A 25,665-nucleotide genomic window follows, 5' to 3' on the forward strand; every position below is an offset into this window, starting at 1 on the left:
ACGTTATAAACGTTATAAATATAGTCACGTTATAAACAACTAACCAATGCTGGGGGTCCGTATGGAAAGTGGAAATCGAAATGGTTAAAAGTTAAATCAATTTGGTCATTCAGTGGCGTTTTACTGACATTTAAAGTAACGACAAGTAACAGTTAGCCGCTAACATTAGCCACACTACAGCCGATTACCCATCAGCGCAGCGTCATTTGACGTCAGCACACTCTTCTAAACAGGTCGCGTGCCGCATTCCAGTGGGCATTCCCATGCTTTCACATGGACGGTGGACGCGCATCGCTATGACCGGGCGTAGTTAAGAGACCAGCCGTAAGCCCTGTTGGTGCAACAGGCGTAAGTGCACTCTGAAGACTGGTGGTCTTAACTGACGTAGGAGTTACGACCAGGCATAGTTAAGACCAGTTGGTGCAACCGATGTTGGGTGTGGATGCTACAGACACAGTCTTGTGTCTGGATGATGTGTGACCATCTTACATGGAGCATTTTGTCTTTCTCCAAAATTAAGAGCACTGTTACTGAAAATTGCACACCATTGTACTGTAAGATGATGATTTTATGTTGGACTGCTGCTAAACTCAGTTGACATTGCACAAGGTTTTTGGTATTCCTCCTGAAAGTGACTTGCATTTTATTTATTCTATTTTATTTTGAATTGCACTATTTTATTTGAGGACAAGCTCTTGCTTTAATTTTATTTGAGAGATATTATGTTGGACTGTTAGAGAATGAGATGGTTAAATAAAATACTGAAATTGAGAAGTTTTTGGTTATTTATTTGTTTTGGGTAAATTTATTGTTATATAATAAAAAAATAAATAATAACAATCGTTAATCGACTAATCGAAAAAATAATCGTAGGAGGAAGAGGTGGAAAATGTGTGTAACTGCATGAATGCGAAGCAGGGTGGAACAGAGCATGCTCAGTTGAAGCAGGGTGGAACAGAGCATGCTCAGTTGAAGCAGGGTGGAACAGAGCATGCTCAGTTGAATTCCCCTGGACAAAGGTCAAACATAATTTCCCCATGGGACAAATACTAAAGTGCTTTAAAATAAATGAAAGAGAGAGACCAGTGGCAATGTTTCCTAATGGCTGGTAAGCCTCATTCAATCTCCAAGCCCCGGACTACCATTAAGGCAAACAGAGCAGAATAAGAGCTGGATGATGGAGGTCAGTCACACTACGCTAAAGAAAGGAGGGTCAGTCAGTTAAAAGGAGAGGAGTCCAGGAGAGCGGGACGGACGGACGTCCCAGAAAATGAATAGCATGTTCTTTCTCTAATTGGTCTCTGCGGAGCCGAGATGGGAAACAATCTCTGTCGCAGTTGTCGGGGGGTGGGGGGTAAGAAGAGAGTAAGAAAATGGAAGGGACGGAGAGTGAGAGAGTGAGAGAGAGAGTGTACTGGGAGGATGAGGGGAATTTGTCAAGTAAAGAATGCAGACAGCAGTGATAATTGAAGAAAGAACAGCAGAGCAGAGTGGATAAGAGATGATGTAAGCGAAATAAAGTGAAGTAAGTTGAGAGAAGCTTTTCAAGGGCGTGAAGTGAAGTCAGACAACACATGAGAGAGAGACAGAGAGAGAGAGAGAAAGAGAGAGTGAGAGAGAAAGAGAGAGAGAGAGCTGAAACAATGTAGCCAAAATGAAAGGCTTTGACTTTTTGTTATCGCCTCTTCAATATTGAGCCTCATGATTAACTAAAAGATCCATTACTGTTATGATGAGCTGCTTATAGCCAAATTCACAAGGTCAGAAAGATAAGTGGTGATGACTCATCATTGCAAACTATATTTCTGCCAATGGTATAGTCTTTTTTGCAGGTAGAGCATATTTCTTATAACAATCTGTCCATAATGTATACCCACATCCGCTCATGCACACGCACACACCTCTACCTTCTATGGGACAACTTTGAGTCTTGCTTTGAGTCTTGTTTTGTTGAATTCTGCATGGGTGTCGTCTATGTGCTGCAGGCTTGTTTCATTGGTTGCTGGGCCACAAAAGGTGAAGGAGAATTTCCATACAGTGGCATGGAATAGACGTAATGAGTGAGATGCAGAGTTTTCTCTCTCACAATGCCAGAAACGAAACAAGGCCGGAGTAATAACCTCCCACACGCATCGCCCACATGAACATGCAATGATTTGATTACTGTGCTTTCAGAAGAGGCTTGCTTCAAATTCACTTTATGAGTTATGCATCAACATTTGGCCATTTTGAATGAGTAAGCAATGATGACTTGCCACCGCTAACTCTTCTGACCTTTCTCTGCTCTCTTTCTCTGGGCCCAGACAAGATGGAAGTAGAGAGAAACAGGGTTCTGTGTTTGTGTGACTACTACCTCCACACAGGTGTGCTGTACTACAGCAGACCTGTGTGGGGGTAGTAGTGTTTAACTGTGTGCTTTTGTGCCAGAGCTGTTGTCCATTCCTTAATGAGGACAGGGACACTGAGGGCGTGCAGCATATTTAGGGGGCATTTAATACCCATGACATTGAACAAGGCACATCCAGGGCTTTTTTTTAAACCCTACAGCACATGTGATGTCAGTTAGTCGGTGTGGAGCAGCTTCAGGTCACATGTCCACCAGGGAATCTCTTAGCATGCGGTGGCTTCTTTTCCATGTTAGTTTTAATGGCAAGGATTACCTTCTGTGTGTTTCCAAAAGCAGTGAGAGAGCTTAAGCATTTTATCTACACCCAGACGACAGAGTCAACTCAACCTTTAGCAAAAGAAACATCTGAACTAGGTTTTCTGTGGCCACACAGCAGCAGCGTTGGTAGCCGTGACCAGCGCTTCCCATATGAATCTGGGCTCTGCGAGCTAACACAGCGCCGCCTGGTGGTCATAAGGAGTGTGACTGATACCAATGACATTGGATTAGGAACATGATCAGGAATGCGGTGGGGAGTGCTAAGCTTAGAGCAGAGCATACCATGTGAGTCGATGGCAGTGAGCATGCATGTTGGTATGGTAAGCCTTAAGGTAAGAGAAATAATCGTGTTATATAAGCTTATGTTTCTCTGCCCTCCAGGGTGAGCTCTCTTCTGTCTGTGTCACTCAAAGTGTGTGTGTGTGTGTGTGTGTGTGTGTGTGTGTGTGTGTGCGTGCGCGCGCATATGTGTCTGTTGACCATTGACAGACCCCAACGGCAACATCAGAGCATATTACAGTTCATCAAATGGAGGGAGACACACACTCTCACACACACACACACACACACACACACACACGGTTGACCCACATGCCCTCTCTGTCCTGCATGTATGTACCATGCATTTTGAGTCATGTCAGATAATCTGAATCATTATTTTAACCTACTGTAGAGTTTGTGTGAAGGTTGTTTTCTTCCAATGTATTAACTCATAGGAGTACGTGACATCACGTGTCAGTGTGTGCAGCCATATGAAGAACACGTCTGAGTCAGTCACACTATGGCGAGAGTATAGCCATTCTGACCCACACTCCAATCTAGAAGGTGGCAGTAAAACACCTAAACCAGTCCCTCCAGGATTCTTTTTTTTATGATACTGTACTTGCCATGTGGTGCGATTGGTGTGATTTTGTTTGTGCTACAGTACACTCTCTCCTTGTTCTTATTTAGTGTTGATCTACATATATAGGACTCAACAAACTATCATGAGATTAGAGTCTGATAACGAGCTGCGACAAATACATAATCTGTGATAAGTGCCTGCTATTAACCTTTGGCACATTTAATTAATCGCTCGGCTCGTGCATATTAGATAATTGAATGACCCTCAACTCACGGCCAGATGCATCGATTTCCTGAAACACGTCTTTTTTATAGGGCTTTACTGGGTTTTATTCTGTAATGCAACCAATCTGCAGCAGTTAATCACCACTACTGACTTCTGTGTCACTCTATCATAGTCTATGATGTGGATAATTGATTTACATTTTTGTGCTATAAAGTTGCATCAATCCCGCTAGAAATACACAGAATACAGGAAGCTAGGCATTTTTACCTTCAAAATAGAAGCAATCATTTATTACTGGGTAAATAAAAAAACAGAACAGCCGACTCACTACGGGTTAAAATTGACTTTTAATTCTCTGTGTGTGTTCTATGTATTTCGGATCTCACACACACACACACACACACACACACACACACACACACACACACACACACACAAACAAACATTGCAAAGTGCATCAAAGCTATTGCTTTATTCAATTGCCATTATTGTGAAGGTTCTAACCTGAGTTTTAGTTTTAGTTTGATTCTGGCTCACTTTATACTGCTCAGAGTTGGTGATGACAGTTGACGCGAATCGTCATCACCAACGCTGTGTATAAATGCAGAATCAAAGGCCAGAATACAATGATAGGATTGCGTTCGTTTTTATGTGGAGACCGTTGTCGTCTAAAGTGAGACCCAGTGGACTATAGCAGCGATGGAGACCCAGTGGACTATAGCAACGACGGAGACCCAGTGGACTATAGCAGCGATGGAGACCCAGTGGACTATAACAACGATGGAGACCCAGTGGACTATAGCAACGATGGAGACCAAGTGGACTATAACAACGATGGAGACCCAGTGGACTATAGCAACGATGGAGACCCAGTGGACTATAGCAACGACGGAGACCCAGTGGACTATAGCAACGATGGAGACCCAGTGGACTATAACAACGATGGAGACCCAGTGGACTATAGCAACGATGGAGACCCAGTGGACTATAGCAACGATGGAGACCCAGTGGACTATAGCAACGATGGAGACCCAGTGGACTATAGCAACGACGGAGACCCAGTGGACTATAGCAACGATGGAGACCCAGTGGACTATAGCAACGATGGAGAGCGAGTGGACTATAGCAACGATGGAGAGCGAGTGGACTATAGCAACGATGGAGACCCAGTGGACTATAGCAGCGATGGAGACCCAGTGGACTATAGCAGCGACGGAGACCCAGTGGACTATAGCAGCGATGGAGACCCAGTGGACTATAGCAGCGATGGAGACCCAGTGGACTATAGCAGCGATGGAGACCCAGTGGACTATAGCAGCGATGGAGACCCAGTGGACTATAGCAACGACGGAGACCCAGTGGACTATAGCAACGACGGAGACCAGGACTATAGCAGCGACGGAGACCCAGTGGACTATAGCAGCGATGGAGACCCAGTGGACTATAGCAGCGATGGAGACCCAGTGGACTATAGCAGCGATGGAGACCCAGTGGACTATAGCAACGACGGAGACCCAGTGGACTATAGCAGCGATGGAGACCCAGTGGACTATAGCAGCGATGGAGACCCAGTGGACTATAGCAATGATGGAGACCCAGTGGACCATAGCAGCGATGGGGACCCAGTGGACTATAGCAATGATGGAGACCCAGTGGACTATAGCAACGACGGAGACCCAGTGGACTATAGCAGCGATGGAGAGCGAGTGGACTATAGCAGCGATGGAGAGCGAGTGGACTATAGCAATGATGGAGACCCAGTGGACTATAGCAGCGATGGAGAGCGAGTGGACTATAGCAATGATGGAGACCCAGTGGACTATAGCAGCGATGGAGACCCAGTGGACTATAGCAGCGATGGAGACCCAGTGGACTATAGCAATGATGGAGACCCAGTGGACCATAGCAGCGATGGGGACCCAGTGGACTATAGCAATGATGGAGACCCAGTGGACTATAGCAACGACGGAGACCCAGTGGACTATAGCAGCGATGGAGAGCGAGTGGACTATAGCAGCGATGGAGAGCGAGTGGACTATAGCAATGATGGAGACCCAGTGGACTATAGCAGCGATGGAGAGCGAGTGGACTATAGCAATGATGGAGACCCAGTGGACTATAGCAGCGATGGAGACCCAGTGGACTATAGCAGCGATGGAGACCCAGTGGACTATAGCCACGATGGAGAGCGAGTGGACTATAGCAGCGATGGAGACCCAGTGGACTATAGCAGCAATGGAGACCCAGTGGACTATAGCAGCAATGGAGAGCGAGTGGACTATAGCAGCGATGGCGACCCAGTGGACTATAGCTACGACGGAGACCCAGTGGACTATAGCAGCGATGGAGAGCGAGTGGACTATAGCAATGATGGAGACCCAGTGGACTATAGCAACGACGGAGACCCAGTGGCCTATAGCAGCGATGGAGAGCGAGTGGACTATAGCAGCGATGGAGACCCAGTGGACTATAGCAGCGACGGAGACCCAGTGGACTATAGCAGTGACGGAGACCCAGTGGACTATAGCAGCGTTGGAGACCCAGTGGACTATAGCAGCGATGGAGACCCAGTGGACTATAGCAGCGATGGAGAGCGAGTGGACTATAGCAATGATGGAGACCCAGTGGACTATAGCAGCGATGGAGACCCAGTGGACTATAGCAGCGATGGAGAGCGAGTGGACTATAGCAGCGATGGAGAGCGAGTGGACTATAGCAGCGATGGAGACCCAGTGGACTATAGCAGCGATGGAGACCCAGTGGACTATAGCAGCGATGGAGAGCGAGTGGACTATAGCAGCGATGGAGAGCGAGTGGTGGATCAGACCAGGACGGTGTGTCTGTTTCGGGGATGTTTGTTATTTCTACGGTATGTGAGTGGAAACACGTCGAACATGCTCGCATATTAGACAACATCACCCATATGTGCCAATCACCAGCGGCACCCCCCCCCAAAAAAGGACAATGTATGAACGCTGCTTTTATTTTTTATTTTTATTTTATTTAGCAATTTAGATTTTTTAGAACACAGAAAAACAAACCAAAAACAAACACAGATACAGTAAAAGAAAAGAAAGAAAAAACATACATACACTAGTACCACCAGTTACAGCTTGTAAATATACATAAATTATGCTTGCAAACATATATACATATATACAAATGAGTGGGATCCCACGCGAGGGAGGAAGACCGGCCGGGCGAGTCACCCATCACCCCTAACCTCGTCAAGGTAGGCCAGAAACGGGTCCCAAATAGTTTGAAATCTCCCAGGTGAGTTGGTCATGAACGCTGCTTTTAAGCAGCCTCTAGATGGCAAAGTAAATGGGGCCACAAACATTAGCGAAGCAATTGGTATGTACATTTCAGCAGCTATGTGCCCATATGGAGTCATATGCAGTAGTGGAGGAACCCGGCTTCCAGCATCCATTCAAAGTGCTGGAGCCTCATTACAATGTCCCATCCCACACACATAAGCCAGGCTGTGGTCCTTTACAGGCACAACACACCAGCTGTGATTGAGCACGAGCCGTCCACTGCAGCCGCTGTTGCACTAACAACCGATGGATGGACCTCCCGTGCTACTGAAAGCTATCTCACGGTGACGGCCCACTTCATCAACTCTGAGTGGGAAATGAAAAATCCAGTTCTACTAACCCGACCTGTGTGTGAACAGCACACTACTTACCTACTGAGAAGCTACAAGAGGCAGGAGCAGAGTGCAAACTACAAAAGCCCAAAACCATGGCTGTGACCACAGACCTCAATGAAGCAGGACTGGGTCCACAAATTGGATGCTTTGCCCATACTGATGCAAATCTTTTTGAAATGTTTATTCCTGTAGTCTTTCAAATAAAAGTTGTAGAAAACTGGGAAGCTTTGAATGGCTGTAATTGTTAGCTTCTCATCTATTTTGCACACTGGAATGAAATCAGACTGGTAGGAATAACAGGAAGCGTGGCCAACTTTTCTTGGCCAACACGTTTGTTGACCATCCACACGTTGGCCGGTTCTGCCTGATCGCTCAGCTCCATCGTATGGTAGGAATTGTTGTTGTTGTTGGAGTTGTTGTTCTGATTTTGGCGACATGTTTTTGGCGACATGAGCTAAGCACTCACTGCTGTCATGTTTTACACAGTGAGTGCTTCCAGGACTGTGACATATTTTTCCTTGGATTGTTCTTTCTGTTGATGAAGTTTGAGTTTCAATTTGAAACTCAAACTTTTAGTTTGAAACTTTCAAACTAAACTTGGCTTGGTAGTAGGGCTGCATCCCCCAAAAGTTGGATCGCCCTGAGCTCTCTCGCCATATGACCTCTGCGTGTTTTTCACGCATACCCCTGCGTTGCCCACTGCCGGAGCCTGACGGACTACCCCCATTGACTATGAATTGCGTGCGCGTGGGGGGGGGGGGGGGGGGGGGCAATGCGAGCATCGGATTGTCTGAACGGGCCCTAAAGCTTCCATGAACTGGGTACAGGTTGATTCATTATTGTGTTATCAATCGGTTGTTTATATGAAAATGTTGCAGATGACTTTACAGTAAGATACGTATGAGCAATAGACAGCTCGTTCTGTTTGATGTGTGTCATCATTGGATAGTCATTTGAAGCTCTCTTCAACATGACTCAATATTTAGTATTCATCTGTTTATTACCATATATTATCCATATACACTAATACATTGTCCATCATTGTATATAACAAGAACAAGATCCATCAATCAGTAAGCAAAATCCAACAAAATAAATATAAAACTGCATGTAAGATATGACAACATGTTTCATACCTCATCTGTTATCTGTCCTCCAAATGTCACCCATGTGCCTGTGAGAGAGGGAGAGAGAGAGAGATTTCAATTAGGAAACATTCTGATCCAATCCTGTGTGTGTCTGTGTCTGTGTGTGTGTGTGTGTGTGTGTGTGTGTGTGTGTCTGTCTGTCTGTGTGTGTCTGTCCCTTAAACTATGAGGCCAGTCGAGGGAGGCTATCAAGTTCCCAAGAGAAAACTCTGTCCTGTCTAGAGCTCCAGCCCAATACTAAGGGATCACCTTGTGTGTCTGTGTATTTTTGTCTGTGTGTGTGTCATTCGTGTGTGTGTGTGTGTGTGTGTGGCTGTGTGTGTATGTGTGTGTGTGTGTGTGTGTGCATGTGGTAAACACTCCTCATCCCGAGGCTGTGTGACCAGTCGAAGGAGGTTGTCAAGATCCCAAGAGAAAAAACTGTCCTGTCTAGAGCTGCAGCCCAATGTATACGTAGGTATCACCGTGTGTGTGTGTGTGTGTGTGTGTGTGTGTGTGTGTGTGTGTGTGTGTGTGTGTGTGTGTGTGTGTGTGTGTGTGTGTGTGTGCGTGCGTGCGTGCGTCAGTGCCACTTTGCTGGCTTCATTGGTGAATGTGTGTCTTTATGTGTGACCGTTTTAAATTCTTCACGTTATTCAACGTTATTATCTATTTGTGCAGCCTATCTTTATGTGTGTGTGTGTGCGCGCATGTGTGCATAATAACTATGCATGCATATAAATCTGAATACATGTTCCTGATTGCCTGTAAACACTGTTGATAAACCAGACCAAAGATTAAACCACATGCACCAGAGGCAGTACATCTTCAGCACACTGCCTCACTGAATTATGCATGTAGTGGCGTTGTGGCAGAAAACGCTTCCCATGCAGACTGACTGGCCCTTTAGCTGTCTCAAACTGTCCGGCTCTGACATTGTGTGTGTGTGTGTGTGTGTGGGAGGGGGGGGGGGGGGGGGTGTGCGTGTGCGTGTGCGTGTGTGTGTGTGTGTGTGTGTTGGGGAGTCGCTAGGAAATCTCGGCTGCCTGACAAAATATGATCAGGCCACAAGTGTGCACAGAGGTGGAAAGAGTACTGGCAAAACCTACTCAAGTACAAGTATTGTTACTTACTTACTAATTTGCCCTTATCTTGAGAGCTCATACAACTTTTGAAGTAACAATAAACAAGTATATACACATACACCGTGTGTATGTTCTAGGGGTGGGAATCACCAGATGCCCACGATACGATACTAAAATGATACTTGAGTCACGATACGATAGTATTGCGATATTGCGATATCGCCGATATTGCGATATATTGAATATTGCGATATATTGAATATTGCGATATTTCGATATATTCCGATTTCTTACTTTTTCAACTGCAAATGATGTCACCAAAGGAATACTTTGTCAACATCTGGTTTATATAAGAAACATTTTTCAGTCTGTACATCTGACTTCAACCATTTTATTGCAGCAACATTGTCAAGTAGACAGACCAACAACTTTCATAAAGTCATGTCATAGTTGCATGCACCTGACAAACTGAACTGTTTGTTACAGTCTACTTACAGTCCACCTTAACTGGATGTGTGGGTGGACTACTGTACTTACTGTAGGTAGTTTTTGAACAATGCAACTTCACTTACACAAAACATCTTGTGCAGCCCATTCAGTAACTGGGGAATTTGTAAATTACTGTTATGACAAAACTGTTATTGTTAAAACAAAATGAAAATATGCTACCGTTTGTTTACTGCTGGCCTTGGAACTAAAGTTTATAGTAGCCCGGTGGCCTGGCATGGCCTGCAAAAAAAAAAAAAAAAAAATTGTGTCCAATATCGATACATGGCGTCCAAATATCGATAAAATATCGTCAGGCAAAATATCACGATACTATGGTGTATCGATTTTCCCCCCCACCCGTAGTATGTTCGTAAAAATATATGGAAGTAGCCAGTGGACTTGCCCCCTGCAGGCCATTCAAAAGAATGCAGGTTTAAGTTACTTCCGCAATAGAGCTGGGGCAACTATGTCACGTCTGGGCAAGCAACGCAAGGCATTGTGGGTAAATACAATGGACTCCTCCTGTACACTAGTGCCACTCGCCGTTTACTTCAATGTAAAATAGCGGTACAAAAAAAATCAATAAAAAAAGAAAGAAAGAATTTCATTTACAAATGACCCAAGACAGCATGACATGCATATTACAACTTCGTTGGCCATAGATTGCGCAAGATACATAAAAAATAGTCATTTGATCCATCTTCAGTAATGTCACTCATGTCTGTTATGTGACCTAGTTATCGCCCGCTGTCCACCTGGCATTTGAATAAGGGCTCGGTATTGGAAAAGACGGAATATTTGGGAATACTAATTATGCAAAGCTTCAGATAACAGCATTGTGCGGGAGGTAGGCACTGTTTTATTGTGATTGCTAACGTGTAGGTAGGTAGCGTACGGCCAGTTTAGCGGAGCATGCAACTCCCTATCGGGGAGCTCTTTCAAGACTCAGAATGAAGAATGAATGAGTCTCGCGTCGAGGCTTTTGAAGTTGGTGACTTACGGTTTAAACATACAAGTTGCGGCTTTTTATGGAAACATGAACATTTTGTGAATACTTGTAAGCATGTCTCATACATGTCGGCATACACATACTCCAATAAGAAGCACACATTCCAAACATGAGTCTTCAACTTGCCGCCATTGCTTGACTATCAAAATGCATCAGACCTGGCACAAGGGACCGTGAAGAGGCAATTTTCCATCTGCTCATTTCAATAAGCCTGATATACAGCAGCTACAGTATATCGTGCAGAGCTCATTATTCCATACAGCATGATACCACTACCTCCACTGAGGGTTAACACACGCATGACACCCTGAGGATTAATTGGATCTGTTGGCTGCATAATAATATGACCTTAACTTAATGGGATGAGAAAACTGCATTTCCCAATATGCATCATCAGCAGAATTGTAATCTTTGAAGTTCTTCCAACGGAAACGGAGGGTGTGTGTGAAATAATAATAATAATAATAAAACATAATACTACTACTACTACTACTACTACTACTAATACTAATAATATAATAATAATAACTGGGCGTCTGGGACTCTGGGTAGTAGGGATGTTCATTTTGAAAAATTTCCCAAATCGATAATCGGTGAGAATTAACGATCAATTATCGATTATCGATTTTATTAATACTTAGAAAATTTTCAATATTTTCAATTTTTTTTTTTTTTTTTTTTTTTTTTTTTTTTACAAAATGAATGCCTATGGCAGAAAATACGAAAGACAACGTGTTCTCCTCAATGAACTCTTTATTTCAATGTGTCTCCTCTCCAACACTGCTGTCCCCGGCGCATGCCGGTGTGAATTTCCCATGTTTAAAACAGTTTTGTTGGCACAAAGGCCCGTGCCCAGCCAGAAAACTAGAGACTATATGAAGCTCCACCTCACGTTAGTCGGCTGTGCAATGGAGTGGGGCGAGGAGTAACGAATTCCACCCAAACCTAGTCCAAAAAAAAAAAAAAAAAAAAAAAAAAAATTTTTTTTAATAATTGAAAAATCGATCCAAATGCCACAGGATCGATTCCAATCCTTAACGATCGATTATCGATTTTCGATAATTGATGAACATCCCTACTGGGTAGTGTAGCGGTAGATTCCCTGCCTACCAACAAGAGGGTTGCAGGTTTGCACCCCCGTGTTACCTCTGGCTTGGTCGGGCATCCATACAGGCATGATTGGCTGTGTCTGTGGGTGGGAAGCCGGATTAGGGGTATGTGTCCACTAGGGCCTTAAAATCACCTGCGACCCAAATGACATCCTCCACACAGAGCTGCTCCCGTAAACTGATACAGGTATACATTTTCTTTTGTTCCATTGTCAATCAAACTATTCAATAGTAAGAGATGATGCATTGCAGAGCATCTGTATGGTGCACAACACTCCAGTTTATCATATTCTCTAGGGCAGCGGTGCAATATTAACTTTTAATTTCAAACTATTTGGGGGGAAGGGTAATGTTTCTTTGTAAAGGACTGGTGCAATATCACATACTCTTGGTCTCTATGTTTTTTTTTATGTATAAGGATAGTGGTATTGAATGTTAAATGTAGTCTGATTGGACTGTGTGCGTGTGTGTATGTGTGTGTATAAGTATGAGTCGATGTGTTATGACGCCACCTACTGTTGTTCTCTGAAATGCCCAAGACAAATTTCTCCTAAGGGAGACAATAAAGGCTAATCTAATCTAATCTAGCACCTCCTCTGAGGGGCACCTGTTCGGGGCAGAAGGGAACTGGTGGGAATAGTGTGATCCTCCCACATGCTACGTCCTGCCGGTGAAGCTCCCAGCTGTCAGTTGAAAAGAAGTGACTGGCAACTGTGCATGTGTCGGAGGAAGCATGGTGCTAGTCTCCCGCTCTCCCCAGATCGGCAGAGGGTGCAGCAGCGACCGGGGCTTGAGTTTTGGCTTGCAGAAAAATCGCTCTTGGACATTTATTTTAACACCAGTAACTATGGCAACTGCACTCAAATACACCTACGATCATCATAGATTGACCTTAATACAGTATGCATGTGTTTCGTGTTCAAGTATTTGTGCATACAAATGTGCATTTGTGTGTATTGCTTGTGTTGTTTCTTATCTATATGTGTGCAATGTGCATGTGTCAGCATGAGTGTTGACATTTGTGTGTGTGTGTGTGTGTGTGTGTGTGTGTGTGTGTGTGTGTGTGTGTGTGTGTGTGTGTGTGTGTGTGTGCAGCCAGCCCTCTGAGCTGTCTCCAGCGTGGTGGAACTGTAATCACAGTGATGGCCGTTGGCTTTGAGCTTTGTGGCTCAGCTTGAGATGAAAGCCCTGCAGCAGAGCCACTGCTCTTCTAGGCTGGACTGACTTTGGTGTTTAGCTAGCAGCTGCTTAAGTGCCACTTGATGTTGCTATGCGACGGTAGTAAATGCATTCTTTGATCAATCCTTCCTATTTCTCAACTCTACATTTCCTTTACCTGCTAAACATAGGAACAAGGGAGACAAGACATCTCTGACCACCTCCAGATGTGCTTTTGAGTTATAGGATCTTCAATGTATCCTGAGTGAATTTGCCACCTGGAACTGATCACACCGGACATAGTGTAAGTCCCCTTACCAGTCGCGACTCATGACCTAGTCCTGTGGCTGGCTGCCTGCCACCATGACAGACGGCACACATAATTGGTTGTGATGAAGTACAGTATTTCTCCCTGATGTGTGAGTTTAACTGACCTTCAAACCCCCCCCCCACACCACCAATTTATCAGGATTTGGGCCAACAGATAGACAGGCTGAGTTAGTAATAATTTAAACATTGATGGCTCAATTTCCAGCAGGAGGGTGTAATCCATCTGTGAGCTGGTGACGCTTGGATGACTTTTGTTACATCTACTGTGCTGTAAAGTGTCCTTGTGCAAGGTACTAAAGTGCTGGCAGGCCTGCAGTCTCACCTCCCTGATGAAATGCATACATTTACAGGACTATTTATGAGTCTATATCCAGGAGAGATACGCAACGCCAAAAGGCAGATTGCCGTCTGAGTTGACACATAAAGGAAACTTCACATCAGCATCTTCTTCTTGTTTGTTTTCCTGCTGCGTGAAACTGTTTCAAAACGGTTAGAGGTGAAATGTGGATGTGCTCTACCACCCACTGAGGGGAGTCAGACTCATTCCATATTCACTTCTCTTTCATTTACATCATGTTTGCCTGTCATGTAAACTAAACAGCCGCAAGGAAACACACTGGAGAGAACACACATTGCCACAAGGCTTGATCAGGTTGCCTCTTGCATGTTTGTGTGTTGAGTTAGTGTGTTAGAGTTAGAGAGTGTTAGTCGAGTAGGTCTTTAAGAAGACGGGCTGATTTATTTAGAGCGTGGGACTGAGGGCAGTGATTGGATCATCACATCATCGCATCGGCCATCCATCCTGTCATGTCAACAGGAGAGGAGAGATGGGAGGAGAGAGGGGAGGAGAGAGGAGAGGGGAGGAGGGGAGGAGAGAGGAGAGAGGAGAGGAGGGGGGAGAGAGGAGGAGGATGGGAGGAGAGAGGAGGAGAGAGGAGAGGAGGGGGGCGAGAGGAGGAGGAGGAGGGGAGGAGAGGATGGGAACAGGCAGAATCAGAGAACCAGGGAGCAGGGGGTGGGAGGGATGGGTAGGGCCTAGGGATGCACACAATTCATCGAAACTCGATTAATTGCTTGTTAAGGATTTACTTGAGCAAAGAAAAATTACTCAACAAAACATAAAAGCAACGCATTAAATAGTGTTTTCAAATCATTTTTCAATGATCCTCCAGAGGGCGCAATGATATCAATGTAACAGACTGTTCAGCGTGTATGCGAGGCTCTGTGTTTGTCCCCTCGAGAGTTGCCGTACAATAGGAAGTGGGGGACTTTGTTGTTGACCACAGAGCTGGTGTGTGCTAACGCTAGGAGCTAACTGAGAATGAATGTGGAAACGTGTTATAACGTTACAGCCTGACTCTCGTTTATTGTTTTAACAAAGTGTAAGTAATAGGCGGACCCGGACACTCGGCTACATCACTATAGCCCTTTTCAGACAAGTCATAAGATGCTGTTCAAGTAGAACAGTGTTCATTTGGATACATTGGCTCGCCTGGAGTCTCACCTGGACTGCGAGCAGAAAAAATACACAATCTGTGTGGGTAAGTGAGCCCCTGCGGCCGTGACGGGGATTCTGGTCAAATGTTGACATGTCTAAAAAGTTATGCCTCCACGTTTTTATGTGTTTCATAGCGTAGGCTATGCTATGCAATGCTGTGAGAAATGTACAATAAGTTGCTGCTGCATAAATAAATGTTTTATTGAGGAAAAAACGCATTTGGTATAGTTTGGAAAATGTTGTATTTTTTATTACAATTAATCGATTGATTGTTAACGTTACCAATGATCGAGTTTGGAATTTGCGGAAAATGTGAATCCCTAGTAGGGCCAAAACTCTGAAAAAATATTAACTTAACAAATTATTTGGTCTTGAAAATGAATCTTAACTCATTGAGTGCCAGCCACTTTTGGAGAACGGACGCTCCCAGTGCCAGAGTTTCAGAGCGTTTTCAGTGATTTCTCGAGGCCCACAGAATATTGTGTGATATTACTATGTAAACACCGAACACGCACAAAGAACGAGGAGACTCTATTGTATCATCAGCAAAAAAAAGTTTATTGATACCATTTTCCGTTCTTTAGTTATGAGCCGGAGAAGATAGGTTGTTTTAAGCAAAAACAGGCGTTTCAAATTAGAACCTGAGATATTCAGCCTTTTGTGAAATGAAGCATTTCAAGCACATTCACTGACTGAAGCTAATATTTTCTGATGTAGTGACGTGGTGTAGTTGTGTGGTGCCCTACGTGCCCCACCCCCCTCTCCCCCCCTCAGCTGCAAACTCCTCCCCACACTAACACACAGCCTCACGCACCCAGCGTCTATTTTCGGAGTGCTCCGTTTTTGTGCGCCGGCTCCCAGCGCGACGCGGAAAAGCCAAACCGGACTGCTTAGAATGGTTTGGCCCTTCGGCGTCGGGTGCTGCTTTTCTGGCGGCTAATCGTGTGGAGAAACTATACAGCAGAGACAGAGAGGCGCAGTTGTGGGCGCGGATTGACTGCTGTTCGCAGCCAACGTCAGCTCCAGCCAGAGCAATCTATATGGCTCTGGCTGCAGCATGAGCGGTTTCTCTTTCATCACAGGGCTTTTTCCTGCTGTTTTCCTGACCTTTCTCTAATCTGGAGAGCACTGTCGCCACCTAATGAGTCCGTAAAATAGGTTATACACCTTCAATAGCTACAATATTTGTACAGGAGATGCCTGAGGCTTTGATCCACGTCCCACCGTCAAAAAACGCATTTGACGCCGATCGACGTCTTTGGCACTCAACGTTACTATTTACTTTGACGCCGATCGACGTCATTGGCACTCAATGAGTTAAAGTCACACATACGCACACGCAAACACTTTCAGCTCTGCAGCCTGGCTATTCTGCTGTACTGCCTCTTCAAACTGTATTGATGTCTTCGTCAAAACGATGCTCCCTTGTCCATTATTATCTGTTTCTGTCTGGTCTCCAGTCTCCTTCTGTGCCCATCATGAATCAACCAACCACAGCTTGTTTTACAAAAGCAATTGCCTTTTGAAACAACAACCTCTCAGCGATAACTGCAGTACAGAATATAACTCTACATCCGATGATGTGACACGTTTGGAGACAATTCTGTCAGTTGCTGAGGGGGTAGGATTCATCAAGGTGAGGGTTTTTCAGATGATTGTATATGTGCATTCCTGCTTCACTCAGAGGCTAAAGAGGGTGGAGAGTGAGAGGAGAAGAAAGGGAGAGAGAGAGAGAAGTGGACACATGACTAAGGTTGTCAGCCATGTTTGAAGCCCTGGGCTCTGTGAGTACATGTACAGTAATGCCCTTCAGTGTGTTTTAAAGGAAGTAAAAGTACTCATTTGAAAGAATGAGATGAAAGTGAAGGGGGGGGGGGGTAATTAGAAAGAAAGGAAGATAGATGTATAAGGATAGAGCTGCAGTTCTTCTCACTGCGTCTCTCTCTCCTGCACTGAAGTGACAGCCATGAGGAGGTCCATTCTCTCTGTGCCTTTTCCACATAGCAGGAGTTTCTAAACAAGGCCTTTTTACAATGCAGCAACAGCGCAGCATCAGTGCAGCAAAGTATTCAGGAAACAACTAAAAAGCATTGGCACTCATTTGACAGCAGCATCTGTGTGGTTATAGAGAGAGGAGGACAAGAAGAGATGATGGCAAAATGTTCAACACAGACATGCTGATGGTTCAGATTACACCACAGATCAGCCAATCTACATTCTACATTGTTTTTGTGCTGCCTGTCAGCCAATTAAAAAGTGTGCGCACACACGCACATACTGTACATGCCACTCTGCACCCCCCCCCCCCCCCCCCCCCAACCAATTAGTATTGTTGAAAGCAGAGTGCATATTGTGTAAAATTCCCCTGCAGTCAACGTTTTAGCTGCATTTAGTGAATAAAATGTTGATTATCTATTCACTACAGCAGTAAATTGCCTGTGCTGGACACTCAGCGGGACAGGTCATAAAGTATGCAGATGGTACATAATGAATTCATCAGCCCATTCATTTATCATCCTTTCAAATGATATGCTCTCACTCTCAGCATGCCTGTGTTGGGATTCAATCAATTAATTTTCAGAAGGGGCTGGTTTCCATCAGAGACCTATACATAGATGGTCATTTTACATCCTTTGATCTGCTGAAGAGGAAATTTGAGTTGCCTGCCATGCATGCACTGGTTCAGAAATCTGCGAGTCAGAAATTATGTTCGCTCCAAGATTCCTACCTTTGAAGCGCTCCCAAATGAACATGGTTTTTTATGATGTCCTGCTGAGCCCCACTCACTCCAAGCATCTTATCTCTAGATTTGTCTGTTTGACAACCGCACCACAGCCTCTACTCAGAGGATTAGAGAAGCATGGGAGGGGGAACTTGGCATTGATTTATCTGACATTATATGGGGAAGGAGTCTGTCTGTGGTACAACTCTGCTCAGTTAATAGCAGACATCAGCTTATTCAATTTAAAGTTGCTCATCTTCTTCATTATTCCAAGCATAAGTTACACAAGTTCTTTCCTTCTATCTCACCACTGTGTGACAGGTGTCAAGTGTCAGAGGGCACAAATGTCAGAGGGCACACTATCTCATGCCTTCTGGTTATGCCCTTCACTAACGGGATTCTGGACCAAAATATTTGATTGGTTCTCTATGGCCTACAAAATAGCCCTCCAGTCGGAGGCAGAACTTGCCATCTTCGGCAGAGTCCTCTCTGAACTTCCCTACAGCTGTGCAACAGTCTCTAACACAGGGGACAACTGTTGCCAAAAAACTGATTCTGAAGGAATGGAAGTCATCCTCCTCACCTTCTTTCCAGCTGTGGTTGACGGACATGACCTCTGTTATACGGATGGAGAGACTTAGCCCCTGTTCACACAGGACGCCGAAGCAATGCTCAACTGAAGCTGTACCTACGCTGTACTCACAAGTTTCATTTAGGCGTCCTTGTTAACAGGCGAAGCCGTTCACACCACCCGCGCGCGTGCCACGCTGACGCCGTGCCGAAGCCACGCTCACGCCACGCCGAAGCGATCACTCAGGATTGACGCAGAATTTCCAAGCATGACGCTGAAGCCGTGAAGTCGTGAGGCATGAAGTCAATAGGAGTTATGGGCGGGTTCAAGGCGCGAGAGTAGGCGCTGAGAGGAAAAGAGAAGGCTTCTTGTGTTAACGGTAAGGCGTACGTTCAGCTTGTGCCCGCTTCAAGCTTCAGTTCTGCTTACGTTCGGCGACCTGTGTGAACAAGGGCTTAGGTTTCTGAGGACCAATTCAATTAAAAACTTCTCAATCATTTGGCACCCGTTTCTAGCCTATCTTGATGAAGTTAGGGGTGACGGGTGACTCGCCTGGCTTTTTTCTCATGGACCCCTTGTGTGAAGTCTCAGGAATAATATCTCCTACAAGCACTTTATGCAGCTGGTAATCACGTAATATTGAATGTCAATAATATTTGTATGTTTTCTTTTCTTTTCTTGTGTCTGAGCGTGTTCGCTTGTCTTGTTTGTGCATTGTTTTGAAAATGGGGGGGGGGGGATAATTTTCAATTAGATCGGCACAGGGTGGAGCAGTGACCAGGGCAGCAGGGTGGAAATTGGCCAAGTACAATTGGGAAGAAAATGCGGGGGAAATCGGGAAGGGGGGGTTCAGGAAATAATTTTCAATTTATTCGCAAAAGGTTTTGACATGATTGACAGGTTACAGAAAATGTTTTTACACTGTAATTTTCAGTTGTACTGTACAGTATGTGAAATCAATTAAATGGTGCCCCCTAAATCTGTGAATGGAATGGATTTACAGTACTTGATATTGAATTGGCTCTCGTATACAGGTACTAATTCCATTTCATGCTAGATAATATAGTGCATTTTCAGGGTATATTGTGGAAATGTGTCTCAATATGGAGGATGCTCAGGGAAATGAAAACTTACTTTTCAAGGCTAATGTATACTCGCTCTGGATTGATGTGTATTTTAATGAAGTAGAGAGTACCCTTTGTGGTCAGATGAATGAACAACAAACATATTATGGTGTGTGTGTGTGTGTGTGTGTGTGTGTGTGTGTGGGTGTGTGGGTGTGTGTGCGTGCGTGCGTGCGTGCGTGTGTGTGTGGTTTCTAAAGGCTCTTTCACACCGGCCTTGAAAGCCGAAAAATGCACGGAAAATAGGATTAGCGCCTTCGATGTGAAAGTCGTGAACGCGCTTTGGCGGACAATTGTTTTACGCCTTTTGTCCCGCGACGGGAGGTAGTAACAGCGCCGGGTTACCTGGCAACCCGCCTCCACTTGAAAGGTCGTCGCAGCGAGCCGGAAAAGGTGCGAATGGTCTGCTCATTCATAAAAAAAATTACAGGGGAAATCACCTCATGTATAAAGAAAGTGCAGGAGTGAAAGTAAAAAAAGTAGCCTATACAATCATGACTGCAGGGACGCCAGGAGGAATGCTCCGTGCGGTTAGGCTTTATGCTCAAACGATGTTGACATTAGTAGGTAGGCTACAATTAACGGATATAATAATAAGCTTCAGAGGGCTATAGCTGTCTGTGGCGAGTTGGTCTGAGGTTATTCCCCCGACGAACGTTATGCAGACTGCAGCTGTTTGATATGCGGGCAGTCGTGTATCGTTCCAATTTTAGTAGGACACCATATCGATCTGCCCGCCCACCATGCGAGTGCACCTATCCTCCCTGCTCAGTGGACTAGGAGGGAAGTCTTGTTGAATGAATTCGTTCATCATACAGTAGCCTAGGCTACACTAACCTATGAAAATATTCATTTGGGCTAGGAGGAGCAGGAAATCCCTCCGCTCGCCTTTCAATCCGGGATCAGGGGATTTCACCTGAAAGTATACAGCAGCACGGTAATGTGGCCGTGCTGCTTGGCTCTGTGTGAAAGCAATTTCTGTGGCGAGGCGGCTGGCTTTACGGGACTCCTAAACGGCAATTTTTGCGCGATCTGTGTATGAAAGAGCCATAAGTAACAATAGAACAGATATGCAGGCCAAGGCTGCCTTAGGAGAGATGAGAAGAGGATGCATACACAACCCTGATCATACTTCAAATGCCAGACAACAAAAACAACTCTGACATGCAACCCTATGGGAAGAAGTTTGTGCGTGCATGTGTGCGTGCGTGCGTGTGTGTGTCTGTGTGTATATATCTATGTGTCAAAGCCCTTCTGATCTTGCCCCAGCACAGAGCTAACCTCTATCCAATCGCCTTTAACCCAATAACAAGCTGTCCATGCCAGCAGCTGTGCCAAGGAAAAACAATTACACATGGGGACAGAGAGAGAAGGATGGAGAAAGCAAAGGAAGAGGGGGTGGCGGGCTGATGGGGGGGATGAGACGGAGAGAAAGAATGACAGGGAAATGTGATTTTTCCTTGTTCCATTCAAGAAACCTATTAAGAAGGAAGAGACATCACTCACATCACAGCGTTCAAATGTTGCATTGGGGCCAGACTTTGGGGACAGTTCTGAAGTGAATGGAGCAGACAGGGTAAGTCCAACAATAAATAACCCATCATATCTGTGTCGTTTCATCTCAGATTATAAAATGCTTCCACCAGATTAAAGAAAACACAACACGTGATGTTGACTGAGTTCTTGGAATCTAAATGTGTGCATTAGTTTTCCTTATTATTGGTCTCCAAACATAGATCATGGCTCTGTCCACTCCAGCAGCTGCATATAGCTCAACTCAAGCCCCTGTTTGGTCCAAGATAGCTAGATTAGCTAACTACAACATGATATATGACCAAACGTGGTCAGGTCCGAGTCCGACATATTATGTCATGTGTTTTCTTTAATCTGGTGGAAGCATTTTTCAATCAAAGGTGAAACGACACAGATATGACGGCTTATAATGGGACTTACGGTGCAAACACACCAGACGCTGAAGCGAGGCAAAGTGTCTGGAAGCGCAGGCAGTTTCCTTTTGGCGCCCTTGTTAACAGATTAGACCACGGGCGGCCTGCAGTGATGGTTAAAGTCCCTGGAAACCAGAAATATTTTATTATTATTTAGCATTTTGAGTTCATCACATCACAGGAGCCTATGTTAATAAGCCACCAGCCAAATTTGAACGATGATGAACGTCGCAAAGTATATAAATTTAGGTTTGACAGTCTGGCAAAAGTAATGAGAATGAATTATTTTTTAGAGTGTATTTTCTCCCGCGGAATGTGTGGGCGTGTCCCATCTGCAGCAGCCTCCGAGAGAGAGAGCGCGAGACAGAGGGGGGGAGGGAAACGGAGAAAGAGAGAAAGAGAGATCGACACACACACACCGTGTGTGTGTGTGCGTTGCTCGGAGAGGGACTCTTGCTGCGACTGCACAGCGTGTGTGTATGTGTGAGTAACCTCGCGTCACCAGGCTGTGTGTCTCTCTGTGCTCTCTCTCTCTCTCTCTCTCTCTCTCTCTCTCTCTCTCTCTCTCTCTCTGAGAGAGGCATAGCATAGCGCTCGGCACAGAGTGGGAGGCAGACGGACACTGAGGGAGCGCTGTCACTGGGGGCAAAGAACGGACAAAAGGAGGGCAGATTGCGCACGTGTACAAAGGTTATATAGAGCTTATGACGTCATAAGCGCCTGCATTTCAGCACCTCGCGCACTGCTCTCTTCAATGAGGAAGTATCTTGTAGAATCTTGTAGAAAAGTGTCGATTTTAAGGCTTTGGGTTGAAAGTAATGTATAATAATTTCGGAGGCAGACAATTACTAACATAAGACCCTAAATAACATAGTTAGAACGTTTTTGTGGATTTTGGTTTCCAGGGACTTTAAGGCGTCTGATCTGTTTTTTTTTTCTGTACAAAATACAGCGCTTCTAGTGTGAACGGCCAGGCTCCTGCTTGAGCTGAATTTACGCACGGCCGGCGCTTTCAGATCCAGTGTGTTTGCAATCTTAACCTGCCCGCCCCATTCACTTCAGTAGAACTGGCCCTAAAGTCCGTTCCAAAAGCAAAAGTGAGCGATGTTTTTTCCTTCTTAACAGGTTCCTTGGTTCCATCCCTCCACTCCTTCCACCCCTTGACAGGGCGAGGGAAACAGCAGGTAGGTTTAGGTGAAGACATGATGACAGGGAGAAGGGGCTCCAGAGTGAGAGTGAGTGATGGGTGGAGACACAGTGGAGAAGGTATAAATGACAACATGGCAGTCAATACTGTATGTCTGCTCCTCCATTGCTATTCATTGCCCTCTTTCCCTAGCTCCTCATTCCTCCTGCTATCATCTCAGCACCCCTGCCTCTGCCCCCCCCCCCCCCCCCTCTCTCTGTCCCTGGGATAACGATGGTGTGTGTGGAATGTCAATTAATTTGCCTGCATACTGCACAGCCTCTCTCGCGCGTTACTGCACATCAAATAAACTCAACACAAAGAACATTAGAATGAGAGGATCCATGAGATCGATGAGAATCCTGCAGTGGCACTGCAATTCTTAGAAGAAAATAGACATTATTTCAAGAACAAATGTAAGATTATACGCACAAAATGTACTGTACCAGTCACCTTCCAGTTCCTAACTGGAATATGCTTCCACTTGTGTCAAGGTTTGATCTAACTGCTTGTTAGTTAGCCAGTTCTAGGCCATTCCACAACAAAAATGCTATCTCTCCAATTACTGGTTTCTAGGCCACTTTACCCTTCATGAAAAGAGAGCGAGTGAGCAATATGAAACTTTACAAATCAACCTTGGGTTTGGAGCTATACAGCAGTGATGCAGCAAGCTGTCTGGGCACATTTTCATTTAAAGTTTCACTTTAAATACGACTTTTCTTAGCCACCCATTACTCGTAGGACTGTTTTACTCTAATGTTTCTAACCAATTAAAACTTTTACATGAGCCTAAAGATCTGGGTACATTTTCGAATTAGTCGCATTGAGCGTGAAATGGGCTGAGGGAATTCTTAACCACAAGAAACAATAAATTTCAGTACAAAAATGCTTTCAATCCACGGTTTGATGATGATACCATTATGTAAATGAACCGTGGTGGGGAGAGAGTGTTTCTCCGGGGGGGGGGGGGGGGGGGCGTGCATATATATGCCATATATCGTCATCCTCTTTGCCCTCTGTCCCTCTCTGTCCTCGTCTCCCAGCCAGTGTCCTGTCTGCCCTGGGCACAGCATGTGGCAGGCAGCTGGCATGAGGCTGACCGTCTCGTCTCCAGGCAGCTTGGCCACTTAGCAATTAGAAAGTGACTTCTCAGTCTGCTGCAGTGAAGCACCTGGGGAGGAACGCACAGAGCAGCCTGGGAGCCAGACACTCTACACTCTGAAAAGCACCTGAGCAGCCTGGGAGCCAGACACTTTACACTCTGAAAACCAAAGCCCTCATGGCATTAAAAAGGCTCTTTTGGCTGTAATAAAACTTTTTTGATACGAGATAGAATATCCTTTTGGTTTAACTTCCTGGTGCCTTTTTTTCTATCAGGTTAGTCATGTAGAACCTCTTTTTCAACCTGGCCATGGAATCGACATGAGGGCTGACATGACTCCTGACAAACACCACTACAATGGTGTATACAACAATGTATAAACTGGAGTAAAGCAAACTCATATGACAAAATAACCAAATAAAATCTTAAAATCTAAGCTCTCCAAAGTTCAGTAGATCAATTAAAACCAGCAGGTCAGGTTCATGGGGTCAAAGCTATTTCAAAAAACAAAACAAAAAAGGATCAGATTACCCTTAATTTCAAAAGTGATGGGAAAGCTTGTGTCAATCAAATTACTAGACGTTATGGAAAATATGGAAATAAAAAAGTCTGGTTTTCTTCAGCAGTTCAGCACTGAAACAGCCTTTTGGTTGTATAAGGTTCAAGGTTGTAAACTATATCCTGATGAGTGCCAATGTGGGCAGATTGACACAGTGGGTTGGTATTCTACAAATCACCCTAGACTGGTTCTCTTTGTATTTGACTGACAGGTAATTCCTTAATAGTGTATATTGATGGCTATGTATTAAATTACCAAACTGGATTACATTCGGAGTCCCAAAAACAGACTTATTTGCTTATTTCCAGGCTCGACATTTTATTAATATGGATGCTAATTTATCCCAGGATAAGACCCTTCTTGGGCATATGGAGGAAGTTATTATCCACTGTACATTGAACAAAGGCTTGATCTGGTATTTTTATGATGACTTCCTAAACGATAATGATCAGAATATAGATGAAGTGACAGAAAGATTGGAAAAGGATCTTCAAATTGAATACGACAAAGAGAGCTGGGGGGAATCTATTAGAGCCTGTCATTGTCTGGTTTTCTGTAATAGATTCAAGGAGATGCAATATCGAATATTACACAGACAACATAGAAAACCTCAATTCCTGAATAAAATTGACCCGAGCAGAGCCTTTGTACCAAATGTAAAGTGGCGGATGGAACTTATATACATTATCTTTGGGAATGGCAGAAAATAGCCAGATTCTGGTTGTGCATAACAAAGAAGTTGAGTTAAATTCTAGAATGTGATATTTGCTTAGATCCAGGGCAGTTTTTGTTGGGGCTCCCTCCCAAATCAGGGGTGCTAGATCCGCAAAGATCTAAGTTATTAAACAAACTTCTCTTCCTGGCAAGAAGATGTATACTATTAAATTAGATCCAAGAAAAAAAACCATCTGTAAAGCAGTGGTACAGAGAAATCTTGAGACTACTTCCTATGGAGAGACTCAGTGCCAGAATAAAAGATAATGAAAACAGCTTTATGAAAATATGGCAGCTGCTAATAGATTACTTGCCCAAGGATCTGAGCGATATACTCCAATGAGGAAGTACGGCGGTAGAGTGGAAAGCTCCAGAAACCCTTTTACTTGAAATGGAAAGTTGCGTGTATGAAGAGAGTATATGTGTGTAAGAAGTACCAAGCAACAGTATTGTGTGTGTGAAAGATATCCAAGACAAAAATGTTGAGTCAAACCATTGGCATTTCTTAGGAGATGGTCAGTCCACGGATAAAGATTGGATTGCATTGGAT

General features: G+C 44.6%; 1 protein-coding gene across 4 annotated transcripts in view; it reads right to left on the bottom strand.

Annotated features, from left to right (window-relative positions):
• The window catches only part of kcnab1a (potassium voltage-gated channel subfamily A regulatory beta subunit 1a), a gene marked incomplete at both ends in the record, with an annotated part of 180,623 nt that overhangs the window by 29,525 nt on the left and 125,433 nt on the right, over positions 1–25,665 (bottom strand). For all 4 annotated transcript variants that reach the window (XM_083636932.1, XM_083636934.1, XM_083636931.1 and 1 more), the window contains one exon: positions 8,523–8,560. In XM_083636932.1, the coding sequence (XP_083493058.1) occupies positions 8,523–8,560 (38 nt within the window). The remainder of the gene's footprint in view (positions 1–8,522; positions 8,561–25,665) is intronic.

The sequence above is a fragment of the Poromitra crassiceps genome (genome assembly GCF_964638095.1).
Source record: "Poromitra crassiceps genome assembly, chromosome: 5".
NCBI lineage: Eukaryota > Metazoa > Chordata > Actinopteri > Beryciformes > Melamphaidae > Poromitra > Poromitra crassiceps.